The 19,613-nt window shown below is 36.1% G+C and overlaps 1 protein-coding gene across 4 annotated transcripts in view; it reads left to right on the forward strand.

The window, feature by feature from the left end:
• The window catches only part of LOC148649503 (low-density lipoprotein receptor-related protein 1B-like), a 469,917-nt gene that overhangs the window by 339,606 nt on the left and 110,698 nt on the right, over nt 1-19,613 (forward strand). For all 4 annotated transcript variants that reach the window (XM_088606296.1, XM_088606292.1, XM_088606294.1 and 1 more), the window contains 6 exons: nt 1,705-1,894; nt 5,844-6,048; nt 12,307-12,499; nt 15,374-15,499; nt 16,523-16,651; nt 16,936-17,055. In XM_088606296.1, the coding sequence (XP_088462422.1) occupies nt 1,705-1,894; nt 5,844-6,048; nt 12,307-12,499; nt 15,374-15,499; nt 16,523-16,651; nt 16,936-17,055 (963 nt within the window). The remainder of the gene's footprint in view (nt 1-1,704; nt 1,895-5,843; nt 6,049-12,306; nt 12,500-15,373; nt 15,500-16,522; nt 16,652-16,935; nt 17,056-19,613) is intronic.

Below are 19,613 nucleotides of genomic sequence, written 5' to 3' on the forward strand. Positions count from 1 at the left end.
TATTTTTTCAAATATTGATAAGGTGGCTGTTGGGTCTTAGGGATAAAGTAAGGTGAAGAGCAGAAAGGCAATATTTATTGGCCGCATCTTGTCTCTCTGAATGAAGATCCATCTTCGTTAAGCGCTGTAAAAGGTGATGTATTGCAGAAGGCAGGGTAATGATCTGATCACTCCACCATCCCCTCACTAAATCATAAGCTGTTTCTTTCTGTTGTGTAGATGTTTAATCAGTTATACACCCCATTACTGATTTAATTCAGAATGTCACTAGCAGGTGAATTATATTACCATTCATGTGTTTATGTGATGTAGCCCTTCACAGCAAGAGCACGCTATTCATTAAAAAATCATAATCTTTCTTCAAACAGTGAAGGTCCAATTTGGGGAGTACCAAAAAGAGAAGGGAAGGGTGTATAAAGGAAAAAAAGTAAATATCCTTATTTTGACCTTCTCTGTAATATCACCATGGCTCCCAGCAATATTTCAGGTATTTTACAATTTATCTTACAAAAAATTAAAAATCGGAACTAAATACGCACCTCCTTGTGCACTCCAGCCTTCCAGTGATCTTCTATCACTGTCTCCTATAGGAAGAGGGGGCTTTAAAATGTAAAAAAATATGTTTATCTAAAAAATGTGCTATGACCCAGGAATAAGTCACTTTTAGCAAATGGATGTATGGTGTAGAATACAAATATACAGCTAAATGATAGAGACAGTTTATGATAGAGGTAATATATGATCAATAATAATAATAATCATGCAATGAATACATTTTCAGAGCACTCTCTCACACACTTCACATCTCTAGCAAGAATATAGTGGAAAAAGCCCAGCAGACCGACATATTTAACCTACTGTATAGTAACACCTTATAAGACATAAATCTTTTTAGTGAAAAAATAGGTTTTTAGCATGTTTTGAAGGATCAATAACAGATAAAATGGTTCTAGACCAGTGCAGAGAAAACTTAGAAATCAAAAAGGCGCTGGTAGGCATTCTTACTGATTTGAAACATCTTTCTTTTGTGAATAAGCTATTTGTAATGGAAAAACACAATTGGATTTTGTTAATATTATGTGTAACATTGTCGGATGCTTTGCCAAGCACTGGTCTGAAGTCAGCCCATAATATTCAATTGTTAACTTTTCTGCACAGCTTGAGTCCATCATACCTGTCTGAAATTATTACTGCCTCTGTGAGTGAGCTTTGATTCCTATGGATTCCTGCTTTTCATTCTACCCCTCCCCCCCCCCTGTTTTAAAGCTCAATGGAGACTATGAAATAAAATGCAACTATGCGTAATAGAGTGTGCCATTTATCCTTGTTTGGAAAAAAAACAAAAGGAAAAAAAGGTAGTGTTTTAGAAATGACTTTCAAAAGTGCATGGATAGTAAGCTCTTCCTTTCAAACAAGGCACAAGTCTGTGGTTAAGTGCATCTACTTTATGTCCAACACCTACCCCATCTTTCATACTTAAACGCTTAATAAAGAGATGACCTCACTGTAATCATCTTCTTGCTGTGTCAGCCATGATCTTATTACATTTGACAAGTATTTGAATAACCTGTTAAGTCCCCAAAATGCTATATTATGTACAGATATCACTGTAATTATGTTTTCCTGCCTTGCAGTAATATTTACACTTGATCGGACATCAGGCTGGCAATTGCTGACTGTGCCTAATGTTTTGTCTTCCTCCAGACGTGGGATCTGTGGAAGGCCTGGCCTATCACAGGGCTTGGGATACCCTGTACTGGACCAGCTCCACAACCTCTACTATCAGCAGACACACCATTGACCAGAGCAGGGCTGGAGCTTTTTACAAAGAGGCTGTTGTCACGATGTCAGAAGAGGACCATCCACATGTCCTTGCTTTGGATGAGTGCCAGAAGTAAGACACTGATGCTCTGTATCAGTATATAACTCCCTTTGCAATCTTGAGTAAAGACAGGCCAACATTAAACAAACCATGCCTGAGCTTCCAACTGACGCAGCTTGTTGGCAGCTGTTTGCTTGTCAGAATCTTCTATCATGCTGCACAGGAAACCTACTGTCCCACCACGACAGAGGAGGGGGAGGGTCAATGTTAAGATGTGCAGTCACCACATAGTTAATTAGTGCTTCATTTTGCTTTTAAAAAAGTTTTTTCAAAGGATTACACAGTTATTGAGCAACACTTTGTTAAATTAAATATACTGTAAAATCTCTAGTTACACAGCTTGTGAATGCAAAGCATTGCTATACCCAGCCTTCAATTGTCACATAGTCGTTGAGTATAAATAACCATTGATTGGTTCTGCATTCATTCATGAATGTTACCATTACATGTGCATTTAAAACCCAAGATATTCTTTTTAGGTTTACTTAACATGGACATCCTCTCAATGCTGAAATTAACAGGAAAGTTAAATAAGGTTTAGTGTAGGTTAGTGGTGCATTCTACATACTGTACACTGCCTTAAAGAGATTATATTATAAGAATTATAAAAACAAAAAATTCTCAGATGTGACCAGAATGAATTAAATCCTCTGCTTTCAGCAGTGAAATGAGATCTCTCTGTAAGCAGAGAACTTTGAGGCTTTGCTCTGAAAGTGCATTCAAACTGAGACATCACCTAATTGCTTTAACTGCTGCTTATCTGAGAAAAACAAATATGAAATGACAGGCACCTGAGACAAAGCAGCATCAAGGTCTGCCATGTGGCTTACTGAGTGGAAAAGGGAGTACATCCAAATGCCTGGAACTCCCCGTGCTCAGAACAGCTCTCAAATGTAACTTTGACCTGGCATTAGGATAAAACGAGATCTTTTTAAATGTCTGACACAGAACACATTTTCCCAACCTGGAATTTGGCCCAGTTTCAATATACCCTTTGGAAGCTTGTAGTTAATTAAAAATTTACTTGAAATGATTTATCTTCCTGTACTTAATAAAACCCTTTTAACAAATTTATATTAGCTGTACTGTATATTCTTAATTTTGTAATCAGGTTAACCGGGGAAATTATTGCTGTAGATGCAATCCATGCTTCTTTGTGGAAACTTGCCAAAGATGAGCTAGCATCTTTATATGAATGTTTTACTGGATCTCATTAAATGTAGTCTAATTGATATACTGTAATACAAAATCAGATGAACACAACAAAGCAGAAAGTGGACAAGGAAGATGACTGTGTGTGCATGCTTTTAAGCCTGTCTTTTCTGTACAGCCTTTTATATACTACTCACTATAAACAGACTGTTTTTTTCTAACTGGAGCAGTTAAGATAAGGGACATTTGTCTGTAAGTGCTCCCACAGGCAGTCTGGGGCTGTGGTTGAGGTTCAACCCAAACTCCCTGTGATGAATTATGTGTAAATTAAGGGGATATTGCTCTTGTGAAGAGACAGTGTGGGATATACTCCGAAAACCTTTGGCTTCAGTAAGTTTTTTTTCCGAGGTCAGCTGCTACTAGGAAGAATTCAGCAAGTGGACCTCTAATAGGTGTCAAATGCACAGTGCTGACCATGACTCACACCATTGGAGACCCAACACTGTTCTTCCTTGTACTGTAGGTAAAAGATTGTTTCTGATAAACCTTCTCTTGCTTGTCCTTAGACCTCTATTTAGCTATTACTAAATTAACCCTTTTTTCCAATTTACTTTTCTTCTTGCATCAGTCTGAAGCACTCTCTCTGTACAAGTGCCCCTTTTTACCAAATTACCTGTATTCTGGGTGACATATGCTGCCACCTCTGTGTATACACAGCAGCACCTTTGAAGAAGCGAGGCTGTGTGCAGAAGCAGCGTTGATGTTTTCAGCTTTATCCTCACCACTTTAAAGTGCTTGTGTTCTATGAGTGTTGAGATAGAATCACTGATGTGGTTTTGGCTTAATTGTGTCCATCAAGGGCTATTTCTGCAGAACTTAATGACTACCTGACCATTGAAGTACTGTACTGTAGCTTTGACATCATCACTGCAGGGAATGGAGAGGGTGGTGGGTACAGGTCTTAAATACTGTGTTATCACAAAAACATAAAAGCACAAATCGGAGTAAATATAATTAAATACATGAAGTCACTGGTTTAAGCTCTTACTGTGACCTATTCAGTATACTGTATATAGCAGATGTATACATAAATTTGTTCAGAAATTGTACACAGCTATGAATGTTATTATAAAATGCTTATAAAATAATTTGCTTAAAATAATTTTAGTTTCATATTTACTAGATTTTGCATAACAACCGCATAAAACGTTTTAATAGATTTGTTACTACTGATGGTAATAGTCAGTTTTATAAGTCCTCAATATAATAAATATAGTTTAGTAAAAGAAAGAATTACCAGAATACATGCAAATCTGCCTGAGGTTTGTGTGTTTCCTTAGTTATTCTGTGTATCAACTGCAAAACTGTCCTGCCTGCAAAACTGTAAAAACATTGAAAGACGAATCTACAAGAGCACCCAATTGACTTGTTGAGACATTACACTACAAAAATAGAAACAGATATTTTGTAAAAGCCGATACATTCAGTATTACCATTTATATGTTTACAAAGAAATTTATTTATTAATTTATGTACTGTACAGTATGTGACGGAAGACTGTTGTTGTGACAAAGAAACTGAAGACCAGCATCAATGTTTTCATCAGTGCACTGATTGGGAATTTAATCAGAATCTTGTTCAGGGTAATCTCGACACAATGTACATTAAAGTTATATAGTTCAAGTAGGGAGCTGCGTCAGCATGCATAGCCTGCAAAGGAACAAGTAATGGGTTTATTTCATACTGAAAAGAAAAGAAAGGAAACACAACGTTTCAGCCATGGAGCCTCTTCAGGTGTAAGAAAGACAGGGTGGACTGCAAAGATTAAATAGCACAGGAGAACAAAAGCTGGGAAAAGAGGAGGGAAAGGGGGGAGGCAGAGAGCCCACTCAGGAAGTGCAACGTGGAGAGAGGTGAAGAGAGATGTGAAGTCAAAACCTGCATGAGAATAGAGAAGATTACACCAAAATAAGTCCGTCATTGAGAGAAGAGAAGGGGGAAGGTGTAAAGGGGGAAGGTGTCTACATAAAGTTATGCAGAAAGATACAGAAAAAGTGTGCTGTTTAGTACAAAAACAATTGTAGGGAATTTTAAATGGCATATAATTTAAATTTTAAATTTTAACTGGCATATAATTTTTGATGACATTTAAGGTGCATCAAAATGACAGGCCTGGAAAGCTCTGGTGGATTGATCTAAAATTACAGAAATTTGATGTTTTAATTTTGGACAGTATTATAATGTGATGTGTAAAACAATTATTATGTCAGTTTTTCAAATATTAATTTTCTATTCAAAATATGGAATTGCAAGAAAATGTACAGTAGGTCGAAGCATCACCTGATATACATGTAACTGTTGTCTCTGCCTGATATCACTAAACATTTGCTGTCCTTTTATAAATGATTTAAGGAAGCAAACAAAATTGAGATCTTGATTTACAGTATGGAAAACTTATGACCAACTCTTCTACATGCTTCATACATTTTATAATTTCATGCACAGCTCTTGCTGAAAAGGCAGATGTACTTACTAGGCTTAAGTTATTGTGAAAGACGTGTCTTTAACACAGATTTAGTCAGACAGTTAAATACTCTCTGGAGCTTTAACTTTATAAAGTTCATAGCCCATGATTGAGATTAAATTATTTGTGAGGGTCTCATGTATAAATTACTGTAAATAAATAATCTTCAACACAGGAGTAAAACATTATTGCTTGTTTCTGTCATTTTTTCCCAAACTCCAGAGATGATTGCCATGTTAAAACAGCAAACACCTAATAATGCTGAGTTTCTTTTGAACACTCTAGCCTGATGTTCTGGACTAACTGGAATGAGCAGCACCCAAGCATCATAAGATCCACGTTATCTGGAAACAACATGCAGGTCATCGTTAGCACGGACATCCTGACTCCCAACGGACTCACAATTGACCACAAAGCAGAGAAGCTGTACTTCTCTGATGGAAGTCTGGGAAAAATTGAAAGGTGTGAATATGATGGATCACAAAGATATGTAAGTAACTTTGGTTTGGTTTTGAGCTACAATATGAGAAAACTAACCTAAGAGACATTTTACTTTATTCAGAAGCACAGCATAAAGAACAATGTCTTTTGCTAATTCACTAATAAATCCTTACTACTAATAACATGTACAGGGAGAAGCATGTGAATAACTGCTTACACATCCCTTTATGCATAGAGGGTTCCAAGGAGTCATCAAAGACCAAGTTAAATTTCACTATTATTTTACTATAACAAATTTTAAGTTCATTCCATTTTTGTTCAAGCAAGTATACTCATTAGAATATCTTAAGATTTAAGACAAGACAGATCTGTATGAACTATGTAGTGGAAGGATGATCATAATGGTCATTCAGCTCATGCTATTTTGATGTTAGCAAGGTGGATGTACAGTATGTATCTCACATTTCCAGTTCAGTTGTGATAAGATCAATCCAGAATATTTTCATAGTCTCCCTGCTCAAACTTCAGAGATTGTGAAAATGTTTCTTGGGTCAATAAATTTCACTTGAATTAAAATTGATGATATGTATGCTTTCATATTTGTAATACCTATTAGTGTTTCATCACATTTTTTCACATAATCACAAATTATTTTCAGATTGCTCTGTTGGGTCATTTAAAATCAAAGCACTGGTTACTGCCACAGCTCAGAGTGTGAGGGCTCATAATAACAGCAACTCAAGTGACTGTTCCAACGAGCACACATACTGTACTGTACATCATTTTATTACAAAATGGCATCCATGAAATCCTTATTTACATAAAAAATACTGATGATAACATGATTCACTCAAATAAATGATCTTCTTTTAAACTTCTTTAGCAATGGTTAATGTTAAGTGCCCTGAAAGCTTATCCCAGCTATCTGTAGTTCCAGAGGCTCTGATTATTTAACAGCTTGACCTTACAATTTATGTTAGAAAAGCTGTGAAGTGTGTAGAGTGCAAAAACTGATAATAAATAATAAAAAATCCAATGCCTTTTAAAATGTTATGTATTAACAAGGTCCTAATTTGTCCAAGCTTTAGTAACCAGTGTCTTTGTTTTTATTTTACATTAGTTTAATGCCACTAGGGTACCAGCAGCAAATTAAGAAGATCCTTACACCATTTTTCTTAATATGTAAGAAAGTGTGCTAAGCAGCAAATGCAGTATTTAATTAATGGGGCTCTTCAACTTCAAAGAGACAGACAAATGAATCAGGATGAATCAGTAGTCTTTATCTAGAAATGCATGTATTGCATCAGGATCCTCTGTGGAGATGTGTTTTGCAGGTGTCATGTTTAAAAACTCCGGACTGCATAATGACCTCTTTCTGGTCCCTCTTGTATGTTGAAATTTGCTCCTGACAAGATCCCTCAGAATTGAGGCCAAGCCCACAGCAATTAGTTAACCAAGAGCCAGCATTCCAGTCAAGAATGTCATCCACACTCTGCTCTAATTGAACTAACAAAGACCCGTTTAGTCAGTTGTGCCAAGTTACCAATTAAAATGTGAAAGTTTAAGTGAATAACTGACTTTCAGCTAATCACCTGACAACCATAATGTCTCCCTGTTTTTCACTCTTGGTTGGGCAAAAACAAAATTGCAAGTTTATATTACACCTTTTAAAAAAAAGTTAATTTTAACCTCAGAGGTGTAATCTCAGCTTCACAAACAAAACTACAGTACACATCACTTTACTTATGTACCTCATACAAAAATAAGTTTACGTAATGAATCTGTCTGCATCTGACTATACATTCAGTTGCTTTGCTGTATGTACTATACTGATACTGTACAGTATGTGTGATGGACTTTTTGTAAAAAAGAAATCCTTGTGACATACAGCAGCTACATTATATTGTCTGTGTTTGCTGTCTGAATGCATGAGTACTTGTGTGAAAACTTCAGTTGGTGCTATTGCAAACTCACTAGGTACCACCTTGTCATTACTTTTCTGTTTGATATTTTCAGTTTTAGCCTATAATTTCAAAACATGGAAAAGAATTGTTGTAGGGGGAGAAATGAACAATTCACAGCCCATTAGCAAAGAAGGTTGGACTCACATTGGCACAACACTGAGTCCTTAAGTAGCCTTTGTTAAAACTGTGCTAGGAAAATTGCTTATCATGGGAAATGGCATTCTAGCCTGGAATCACTGTATAGCGGGCAGCAAGCAGCAAGCAAATTGATATTTAAATGCAGATAACATGAGCTACTCTCCTAGAATAGTATTCATATTTTATCTAGTAACATCATAATTATTGCCACATTGTTGTGGAACTTAATGTTACTGCTTTTTAACCACTGTCTCTTTTAATCTCCACACTGGTTCTTCTTAGGGAGGTGGCTGACTGAAGCAAACAGAAATACAGTGAATGTATCTTACCCATGCAAATGCTCAAAGCTTTTCTTAATTTTTAAAAATTAACTGGTTCTGAACCGCTGCTCAAGGTTAACAACTAGCAGACTGCCACTAGAATAAACATATGAGGTTGACAGGTTAATTTAGTCCTGAAACTATCCATTTGGCTTCAGTATTAGTTTCCATATGAAAACTTTACAGTACAAATCATTATTCATCGAATTTGTATAGTCTGTTGATTAAATTAAAAAAATGCTGCTCAACATTCATGTTTTAATAGTTTTATTAACTTATTTTTTACAGTACAGTTCATTAACTTTAAATAGTAGCGAGTGCCCTAATATACTGCATAAAGGCGAACCACACAACTAACCCCAAGTGCAAAAAGAAGTTAATGCGTATAGTATGGGCGACTGAGCCCAAATACTGTAGCTAAATTAATAATAATAATGGGGACTCCCCTCCACAACCACCAATGTGCAGCATCCACCTGAATGATGTGACGGCAGCCATAGTACGCCAGAACACTCCCCACACATTAGCTATCAGTGGGGAGGAGAGCAGAGTAATAAAACCAATTCATAGACTGGGATTATTAGAAGGCCACGATTGGTAAGGGCCAATGGGAAATTTGTCCAGGACACCGAGGTTACACACCTACTCGAGAAACGCCCTGGGATTTTTAATGACCACAGAGAGTCAGGACCTCGGTTTTATGTCTCATCCAAAGGACAGCACCTTTTTACAGTATTTTTACAGTCCTTGTCACTATACTGGGGCATTAGGACCCACACAGACTGCAGGGTGAGCGCAGTCTACTGGCTACTACTGGCCTACTGGCTCCACTAACACCTCTTCCAGCAGCAACCTTAGTTTTTCCAGGAGGCCTCCCAGCCAGGTACTGACCAGGCTCACACTTGCTGAGCTTCAGTGGGTTGTAAATGCAGTGCAGAAATATTCACTACATGCAAAACATTGTGTATTTTTATAGTTAACAGGCTTTCAGCCTCCCGAATTATTGTCTTTTTAGTTGTGTAATCATGATCATCATAGAAATGATGCCTGACAAACTAAAGTACTGTACATTCATTAATGAATTTACTTCTGAAGACCAGGTTTGGTCTTTAGGCTGTTAAATTGGTAAAATGGCACAATAAAATAAATATCTAAAGTGAAACGGTTTCTTTTTCTGAGCAAAAAAAAATTACCCAGTGAAGTTACTCAGCTAAATCAAATTAACTTTAATGGACTTTTCTCAAGTTTAATTGCATCTTCTAGAAGTCAGCTGAAGAGAGGCAGTTAATCCAAAAATAAATTTAGATTATTTTCATGTCAATTATTTTCCATGATACTGGAATTGTTGTACCCAAAATGAGTATTTCAAATTTGACTACGAGAGTGGAATAGTAGTTAAACCGAAAAGAAGACATTAGAGCTATAATATGATCTTGTCTTTGAAATTAATAAAGGATACTTTGCTGTGCTCACTTCTACTGTTGTTCACCCAGAAATACATGTTCACCCTTAGGTTAATAGTAGAAGTATTAATTATAACAGAGGAAGCGATCATTTAAAAATGTATATTGTTCTGCTAAATGTGGTCCACAAAATAACTTTCGTTTGAAAAAATAATTATTTTATCTTTCGCTCTTCACCTTTTAAAAAAAAATGTTTGGAGACAAAACTGCGAGCTCTCCGGCGACTCGCGGAAGCTGCGCTGCTGTTGTCCTTCTCCAGCAGAGCTGACGGAGACATTGATAAAAAAATCCCACATACACCCTGCTTTGGCCCGAGCTAGAGTCATCTCGTGACCTGGTTCGGCTCGGCTCACGTACCTGCCAATTATTAAACCAACCGTACAGGTGTGAGTGTGCTATTGTAAAAAGGCACTCGAGTGCACTGGAGCCTTAAATCAATTGCTTCATTTATTAAGATGACATGCACAGCGCTTAAAAGCTAGGACAAGCCAATCAATTGAGTTAGACAATATGTAAACTTTCCAAATTATTACTGTCAGTTTTTTAATTTTATGTATATTGTATTTTGAAAACTTCTGCTTCCAATAATTATTACAGAGCATGCTGAAGGTATAAATGTATTTCTTGGTGCAAATTACAGTAGCTCAGCAGAACTTTTTTCACCGGTATCAGTCACTGAAGCCATTTCCCCAATCACCTAGAAAATACTACTCATTTCAGTCATTAGTGCCCTGCACTAATGGAATCTTGGGTGCTTTCTTACTGATCTGAATGTCTAGCTGTTTTTGAGACTGGTAATTAATGCTGCCAACAATCTATGCAGCAGAGGCCAATGGTTAGCAAATCCAAATCATGACCTACTGTACCTTTATCTGCAATCCTAACGTAAAGGTAATTACAACCCTTCTGGACGTGTAACTGTAACCCAGACTTTAATCTTCATCACAACTCTGCTTTTAACTGTAATCCCTACTGACCCTTGTTTTAACCCATATACTCAGAAGGGAAGCAGTGGTGGGATTCAGCAGTGAAGACTGGTTGATTAATTGATTGAAACATACATATTTTACAAACTTTGGATCAGATTTGTGACGGTTGGAATGAGGGAACCTTCACATTGGGAAAACCATGAATAAAACGTCTGTGTGACTCATCAGTTAAACTGAAAATGGAAACATGATCATTTGCAGGAATATGATGGTTTTACTTGTGTTTAAATGTACTGTATACTAATACAAAGCAATTAGGATGGAAAAACATACAAGGGATTGTGAACAAATATGATAGGAACTGATTGGTAAAATATAAAGAAAGTGAAAGATTTGCTTGAAAAACTTGAAAAGAATACCAAATACAGTTCAGGCCTTAAAGGCTATTTCGGCCTACAGTAATTGTTTTAGCATAACTAAAATAAATCTGTTAATAATGTTGCTAAGATTGGTTTCAACTTACTGTATGCTAATAATGTTTGAACTTGGTTTAAATACCATATATGTATGGTATAGTTATACACAAAACATGTCCATACAGTAGGTTTCATAAACAGAATACTTCAATATCAAGAAATTAGTTCTTTAATGTGCAATTAAACTGATGCCCCAAATTAATATTCAGTCAAGGTTTTCATCTGTTCTGCTGTAAAACCATCTGTTGTTCTTTTAAGATGTTTCTCCCTATTTAACAGTTGCTATTTGCACATATTCAGTTATTTTAATCAACACCTGTTTTATTCATCGTTATATTGCAGGATAAAAGTTGGTTCCATACAAGCATGTTTGACTGATGGTTAGAATTTAAAAGTCAATGAAAATTCCCTGAGTCTCTCTTGAATGAAATAATACAGTCCTAATGGGAATGTTTGATGTGTTACTGTGTTTGCGGCTCCCATAGTTCAATTTAGTCTTGCAGTGTCTGATCATGAGCTGTTTGAGAAATGATGATGTACCCTTGGCTCTAAATTTTTATATAACATGTCCATCATACCGATTGTTTGAGCTTTTTTTGTTGTTGTTCTTTTTTGCTGTGTATTAACTGTCTTATCTTTTGTACAATACATTATAATCCTTTACAGTATATCTGCATAAAATAAATTCCTCCAATTCATTACAAAATTCAATGGTAATGGGCTAAGCACCAATCTGACGAATTTTCTGATGCTTAAACATTCCTGGTTTGAGTTACATACTGTAGATGGCTTGTTCTGTTATGCTCTGCCATTAGATGTCTTTATTCTATTAAATGCTGTCTTAAAGCCTTATCCCATTTGCAGTGTCAACTATCTAAAATGTAAAAAAAAGTTATACTTCTGCTAGAAGAATAGTTATGCAGATTGAGCTTAGTACAACAGTAGACTTAAAGACCAGTGGCTCAACCAAATTTTATACCTTAATTTAATTGCTTTTCTACTTCATTCAAACCATAGGTCATTGTGAAGTCAGGGCCAGGAACCTTTTTTGGCCTGGCTATTTATGGCGACTTCATCTTTTGGTCAGATTGGGTGCGGAGAGCTGTTCTACGCTCCAATAAGTACACAGGAGGTGAAATGAAGGTACTTCGAGCAGATATACCCCACCAGCCAATGGGAATTGTAGCTGTGGCCAATGATACGAAAACATGTAAGTATTCATGTTGTGGAAAATAAATCCATTCGTTTTTTATCAAACCCTTTTCATCCTAAGGAGGATTCATGATGAATTGGAACCAAACACAGCAGAACAGGTAAAATCCACATAGAAGGGTTCCTTGTCCAGAGTCAAACTCTGGACCTGAGGGCTGTGAGGCAGCAGCACTCTTTGCCACCACTGGGAATAAATTTCTGTTGTAAAGGAGCAACATTTATTGTAATCCATACAGTAATGTTTCTACTTGCACATTACAAAATGAATGTCTTTTGACCTCTTAAGACCAGCCCAAATGATAAATTAATAGGACCAAATTTGACTGGAGACATATTGTACAAATTAAAACACGATATCCAGGAATCACAGTGGAAACCTGCATGGATTTAACTGTAGAAAATTAATCCAGTCAACTAACTTTTGTAGCTTCATAATTAATTAAACATTACAAGTGGAAATTCCACTTCCAGGGGGAATTTAAGAACAAAAAGACGCTAACTAATGACAGAAGACCATTTGCACATCTAGCCTATTTTGTAGTTAATTAATCCAAGAATCTCATCCAGTCATCTCATAAAAGATGTCAGAGTACAACCACATGACTGCATTGCTTGTTCCCTATGGTTCTCTTGCGCCCTCTGGTTCATGTTTCACTGTTCATTGTTGAGAAATCTGTAGGGTCAACTTTTCAGGGCCTTCAAGGATTTTGATACTGTATTCTTGTACTGTATCAGATCTCCTCATAGTGGTCTCTGCTCAAGAATAAAAATGCTCAGTTCCATCAGTTTGGCAGTGTAGGACTGCAATTTTCCTATGGAATTTGAGTGTCATCAGAAAGGGTAAGAATATTTGAGCTATGAGAAGGCATCCCTGGGTTAATTTAAGTTCCAATTGTAAAGTAATACAGTTACAGCCCTTTGGATTTCATCGACTCATATGTCAGTCCTGTCTCTCAGGGTATTACACACTGTATATCTGCTGAAAACTAATCTTTGATGTTTTCAGTTTGCTCTGAATTAAACCAGCAACAAACAACAGCCTTCTGTAATTGATGATGAGAACAGTGAGGTAAATCAAATGTCTACAATTTCTGTCTAATAACATTGGAAATCCAGTGCGGGTAAATATGAGCCCGATTTTAGTGTGGATTAAAAGACAGTCTGAAATAATCCATTTAAAATTAGGGGATATATATTTGTTTTCATAAAACAATGACCGTTGTTTCCAAGCAGCTTGGATTTTCTCATTTTCCCAAATGCAAACAATATTAACTTGGACCCAGTTTGAATTTTCAACGGCATGCAGAGATGTTTGTGTCCTCTGCAGAGCACTTTCATATCTGCTGTGAGCAGCTGACAGCATCATCAAGAGCCAGAACAGGGAGTGTTTGCCTGTCTGATCCACTCTCTACAGGAGAACGCTGTGGCTCAATAGTTTGATGTTTTCTCTCGTTTTGTACTACCAAGTATCATTTTATACAGAAAAAACAACTGTGGTAATGAACAGCAACAAATATGCATTAGATCAGTTAGAAATATTATCTTCTAAAATGTTAAAATATATGTATTTGTTTTCCTGTATTGTGCTGTATTTTCAATTTTGCCCAGACATTCACATTTAAATAATTTTCTGTTCTGCAAACCAAATACAGAAGCTTTTTTTGTGTTTTTCTTCTTCTTTTGAAATCCATGAATTTGCTTTTGTCTGAAGTTACTCATCAAAAGATTATGCTGGTAAACATGCATTCAGATTATTTTACTACTACTTATAAGGATGATAACTTGTTGTCTTCTGATATAATGTGTTCAATCAATTTATGTTGCATAAACAGACATGTAGAATATGGAAAATTATCAACATTACTATAATGCTTTCTGTTCCTTCTATGGAGTGAAACTTTATGTTGCTTCAGGTTTGCTCCAATTATCCCTCTCTTCCCAAAGGTTTGTTGTCATTATCATCTGCCATCATGATCATCATCTTTTTCAAACTGTGAAAAATAGGTTACAATGATTAAAAAGGAAACATAGCTAAAAAAATTCTAGTTCTGCAGGAAGACAGGATTTCCCAGGAAAGATGACTTCTGTCACTTCACAGCTTACATTTGACACAGTGCAGCCAAGTGAAACTCTGCCTTTTGTGCTGGGGAATGGAATACTTCAGTTCTTGGCTCACTTGGCAATGCAGTAGACTCCAAAGTTCATGGTTCATAGCTTCTTTCTATATGGTGCTGTCAGTGCCAAATACAGTTCAAAGAGAACTCGCCAAAAGCCTGCCCCCTTTTCTCTAATGTTAAAATTGTCCTTGAATTCTTGGAAAAGCTAAAGCTTAAAACATGTTCATCTGGGAAATGAGTATTTGTGTTAGCACATTTTGCTCAAAATACATCCACAATTAAAACTGTTTGCTTTATGTACACTGTGTGAGGGTGAGGTATCAACATTTGACAACCCCCAATAAGTGAATCACTACAGCTGATGAGACATGAATTCTTCAAAAGTAAATCTAGAAATATTATTTTATAGGGTAGTGCGATATTTTCAACAATGTTTCTGTACCACCGTCAATCCTAAATAGGTAATGCTGCACATTGGGTACTTTTAATTAATAGTGGAAAGGATAGGCATCCAAGGATCGGGAGAGACTGTGTTTCTAAAAGACAGGCATTTGTAAGCAAAAAAATGTATTGTCTGATAAATATCCCAGTACATTTCATCAAAGATTCACTGTGCGCTTTAAAATGTCATGATATTACTTCCTGCTATCTTAAGAAACATTATGGAGTGTAATATATTATGTTGTGAGTGAGAATGAGGTACTTTAAACTATGCCATAGCACGTTGCAAAGCATTTTGTGCCTCTGTTTTACAGGTGAGTTGTCTCCATGTCGAGTGATGAATGGAGGGTGTGAGGACCTTTGCATTTTAACTCCAGATGGCAGGGTGAACTGCACCTGTAGGGGAGAACGAGTATTATTAGATGGTGGCAGATGTGTGTGTAAGTCCTGGAGTACTTTCCCGCATTGTATAAATTGTTCCACACATGCAACCCTTTAGACACGTTCTTAGCACCTTACCAAATACTTTTCACCTGCCTTACAGTTTCAAATAAAATGATCATGTGCGATGAAACATACACAAAATCATTTATGTGAAAATTAAGCCCGGAAAGCTGTAACTTCAAGATTTGGGGTGTTAATGGCTCTCTTGATCATAACCACATTTTCTGTTAGACGAAAACTTGTTATTGAAAAGCATTTTATTCCATTTTCATGTTCTTGAAATCCTTCTGGTTTTCCTAAGCAATACATGGCTTTTGTTTCATTCCTCTTGCATTATTTGCCTTTGGGGTAATATTTTCAGATTTCTGGTGATTGGCATACTGTACTGTATGCTCTGAGGGACAGAGAAAACATGCTACTGGCATCTTTTTTACATTGACATCTTCCATTTGCCCCACACCAGTGGACCGAAATGATAGACATCTTTTCTCACAAGTGATCAAGTGGTTTGTCTGACTCCCTTTACATCAACAAGTTTTTATATGTTGTAAGTCACACAAGACATTCACTGTTAATTAACTTGTCCAGTACAGAGGAAAACAAGTTAAAATAAAGTGTTGCTGCTCAGTGGAATTCAGGTTTAAACAACACAGAACAAACAAGCAGTTCAACTTTAAGGGAGTTAGTTTACCAAATTATGAACTTCTTTGTTTTTGCCCTTTTTCAGGCAAATCATTAATGCTAATATTCTAAGATTAGTTATAAGGCTGTGCAAACATGGATTGAATGTCGCAGATGACCTAGTTTAGAATCTTGGTAGACATCCCAGAAGAATCGTAACTTCTGCTACCTAAGCACAAAGCACTAAGCTTAAACACTGAACGTGGAACCAGTGGAATTGAAAATGAGTTATGCTGTGCACAAGAGAGCCAGAGGCATAGCAGATGGTAGATGCTGCTTTTGGACTATGAACTATAAGAAAAACGTTAAGATAATACTTCTTAATCTATATTTTACAGCTAAAAACTCATCATGCAACATCCACATGGAGTTTGAATGTGGGAATGGTGAATGTATTGACTACCAGCTAACGTGTGATGGAATAGCTCATTGTAAAGACAAGTCAGATGAGAAGCTGCAATACTGTGGTAAGAAACAAAATTATTGTGGATGCTATTTGTGTACATAAATTGTGCATACTGTAAATGGTGCATAAATTAAAAATCACTCCAAGGTCAGAAACATTAACCCATGAGTCTTGATTTGGTCAAAATAGAGTTTTGCCTTCTTTTTTTGCCTTCTTATATTTTTTGACACGAATATAAATTTGAAGAAATGCCTTAACATAATGGATTTATTTTGACACATATAGTATAATAAAATAATATTCCTTTTTGTGTTATTCTTACTTTTATTTTTTGTTTGATGTCAGACAACAGGAACTGTAGAAAAGGTTTTAAGAAATGTTACAATCAACGATGTGTGGCAAATAGCCAATTTTGTGATGGTGTGGACGACTGTGGAGACAACTCTGATGAAGCTTACTGTAATAGTAAGTATTTTGTGATACCTTCTGTGATAGTTTAGGTGTCAATATGTACAGTATAACACACGTTGAGTTTTTAAAATACTGAGTACTGAAAATATGTACAGTGGGTGATTAAACATGCATTGTAACCCTAATTGCTAATTTTTAACTTTCTATTAAAATATAATTTTTATATTTAACTGAAAATATTTTTGTTCCTTTTATTTAAAATGGTAGTAGATAAAATTTTTGAAGTCATTTGAACCAAGCTGTAGTTTACTGTATTTTGCAAACACAAAGACTTATACAGACATACTGTAAACACATATTGTACGTATAGACATAGTCTGTGGTTGGTGAAGAAAGCTACGATGCTTTCACAAGTTTGAGTTGTTGCTGTAAGCTACAAAGAAAACCAAGGTACAAAGTTACTTTCATAAGCATCGAAGTACAAAAGCAGGTACTTTAAAAGTGACTGCAAATAATTTTCTAATCTATTTTTTAGTTATTGTATTTTTTCATACAGTATACAGTAAGATTTTTTTTTCTTATTAGTGACACCTAAAAATTCAATTTTGGTAATGCTTGCATCAGATTATACCATTGATTGAGAGCTTGTCTAACTGTTGTTTATTTCAGTTAAAACTCATACAGTGAAAGGTGTTATGCTATAAGACAATTGTGCTACACTGATATTCTGTCAACAATGTCTAATATCTTGAAACTGAGAATTAGAGATTTTGAAAATGTGATGCAATTAGTGGTAGACGCTAACGTACTGGTGTTCATGTGTTTTGTCACCTCGTACTCATGGTCAGCATGTCCAAGGGGGCTCAGATCAGGGTACCTCTGAATAAGCAAGTGAACACACAAATGTAAGGGTTACTTGGTCTTGTTAAGTTTTATCCTTTTGCATAACACCACCTTTCATCTTGCCTTCAGAGCCTTTATGGTAGATGTATGCAGCCTGGGAAAACGTTATTGTATTATACAGAGGTACCTGGTTTACATATACTGTAAAGTAGTTCTATTGCTACTTTTCAAACTTTAACATACAGTATACCTTTATATGGGTATATTCAGATTTTTCATTTACATTCTGGGTGTGAGCAATCTCAAGTCCTAAGGTTTTCCATTCGTACATTTGCCTCCTCTTAACAATCAATCTTTGAGGCCAATGTCCTTATAAGCAAAAAAAATGGGTCTGCAGTAAACTAATTGAAATTATTGTGAATCGATCCATGTAGGCATCCATTTTCAGGACGCACTCATTCCTGGTGAGGGTTGTGACCACCTTGGGTCTGTCCAGGAAGGACTGGGTGCAAGGTGGGACACACAAGAACACAGGGACAATTCAGAGGCACCAATTCACGTAACCAACATGTCTTTGAAAAATGCGAGGAAACCAGATCACTGCATAAAACCCATGGAAACAAAGGGAGAACATGATTCTAGAGCCTAAAATTGAACACAGCAATCACAAACTATGGCACCATTGTTGTGAATATACTGTACATTAAAGTTATATACAATATATTATCTATATTAATATATATATAGTTTTTCAAATGGTCCATGTTAAGCCCCAAGAACATGGAACATGGCTAATATGTCACTGTAAGAAACAGTCCCTTGTTTTCTGTGCAGTATTCAATAGAAGAATAATAACATTAATAAATCTGTCTAGAAGCAGCTGAAAGCAGGTCATCTATCATGAACACTTCAGTATTGCACTATTACTGTAAAGATAGAAATGCACATCTTTTCTGTTAGTTATCTTTCACCTGAACACAAAAAACACAAAGAGCAAGAGGAGTTATTTGTAAAATCTCAATTAAGAAAAAAACATTTTGCTGTACCTCCTGTGTATTCTATGTAAAGTGCAATTGATTTATTGACAATCGTAAATGAATCCTTTTCCCCTGAAAAGTCAATAGAAAATGCTTTTCACTCTTGGATGTCCTGACAAATGCAATGCCCTGATTGCAATAAAGCACCCTCTCAGTCACACACATTTATATGTTACTAGAACATAACAGCATATTTATCCATCACCTGTGCAATTTTATGGCTGTTTTGTATTGTGTATTGAACATTCTGCACTGTGGGATTAACACAGAAAACCAATTTTAAAAGCGCTGATATGGGATGAAGTACTTTCCTTGGGGTGAGATGTAAGAAACAATGGGAAAACATTGATTACAGGTATAAAAAAGAAATAAAAATGATAAAGCTTACACATCCCAGTCTCTTTTAACCATACGGTAACATCGCCTTGCTCAATATCTTCATTTATAGGATGCTAGGACAAACCTAGCTTTGCTAGGTGGATGCCGGTGGATCCCACAACATAAGAAACTACAGAAATGAGGGGAAGTCACTTGGCCTATCTAATGCATTTGATTCTATTTAATTTATGCAAGGATCTCATCCGGCGCCTTCTTGAAAGACACAGGGTATTGACTTCAACGGCATGGCTGGGCAGCTTGTTCCATACTCCCATGTTTCAGTGATATTGAACTTCTCAATGCCTATTGTTTAGATACAGTAGCAAGCTGAGGTAGCCCTATCTCCTTGTTCTT

Source organism: Lepisosteus platostomus, chromosome 14 (assembly GCF_059453375.1).
Source record: "Lepisosteus platostomus isolate fLepPlt1 chromosome 14, fLepPlt1.hap1, whole genome shotgun sequence".
NCBI lineage: Eukaryota > Metazoa > Chordata > Actinopteri > Semionotiformes > Lepisosteidae > Lepisosteus > Lepisosteus platostomus.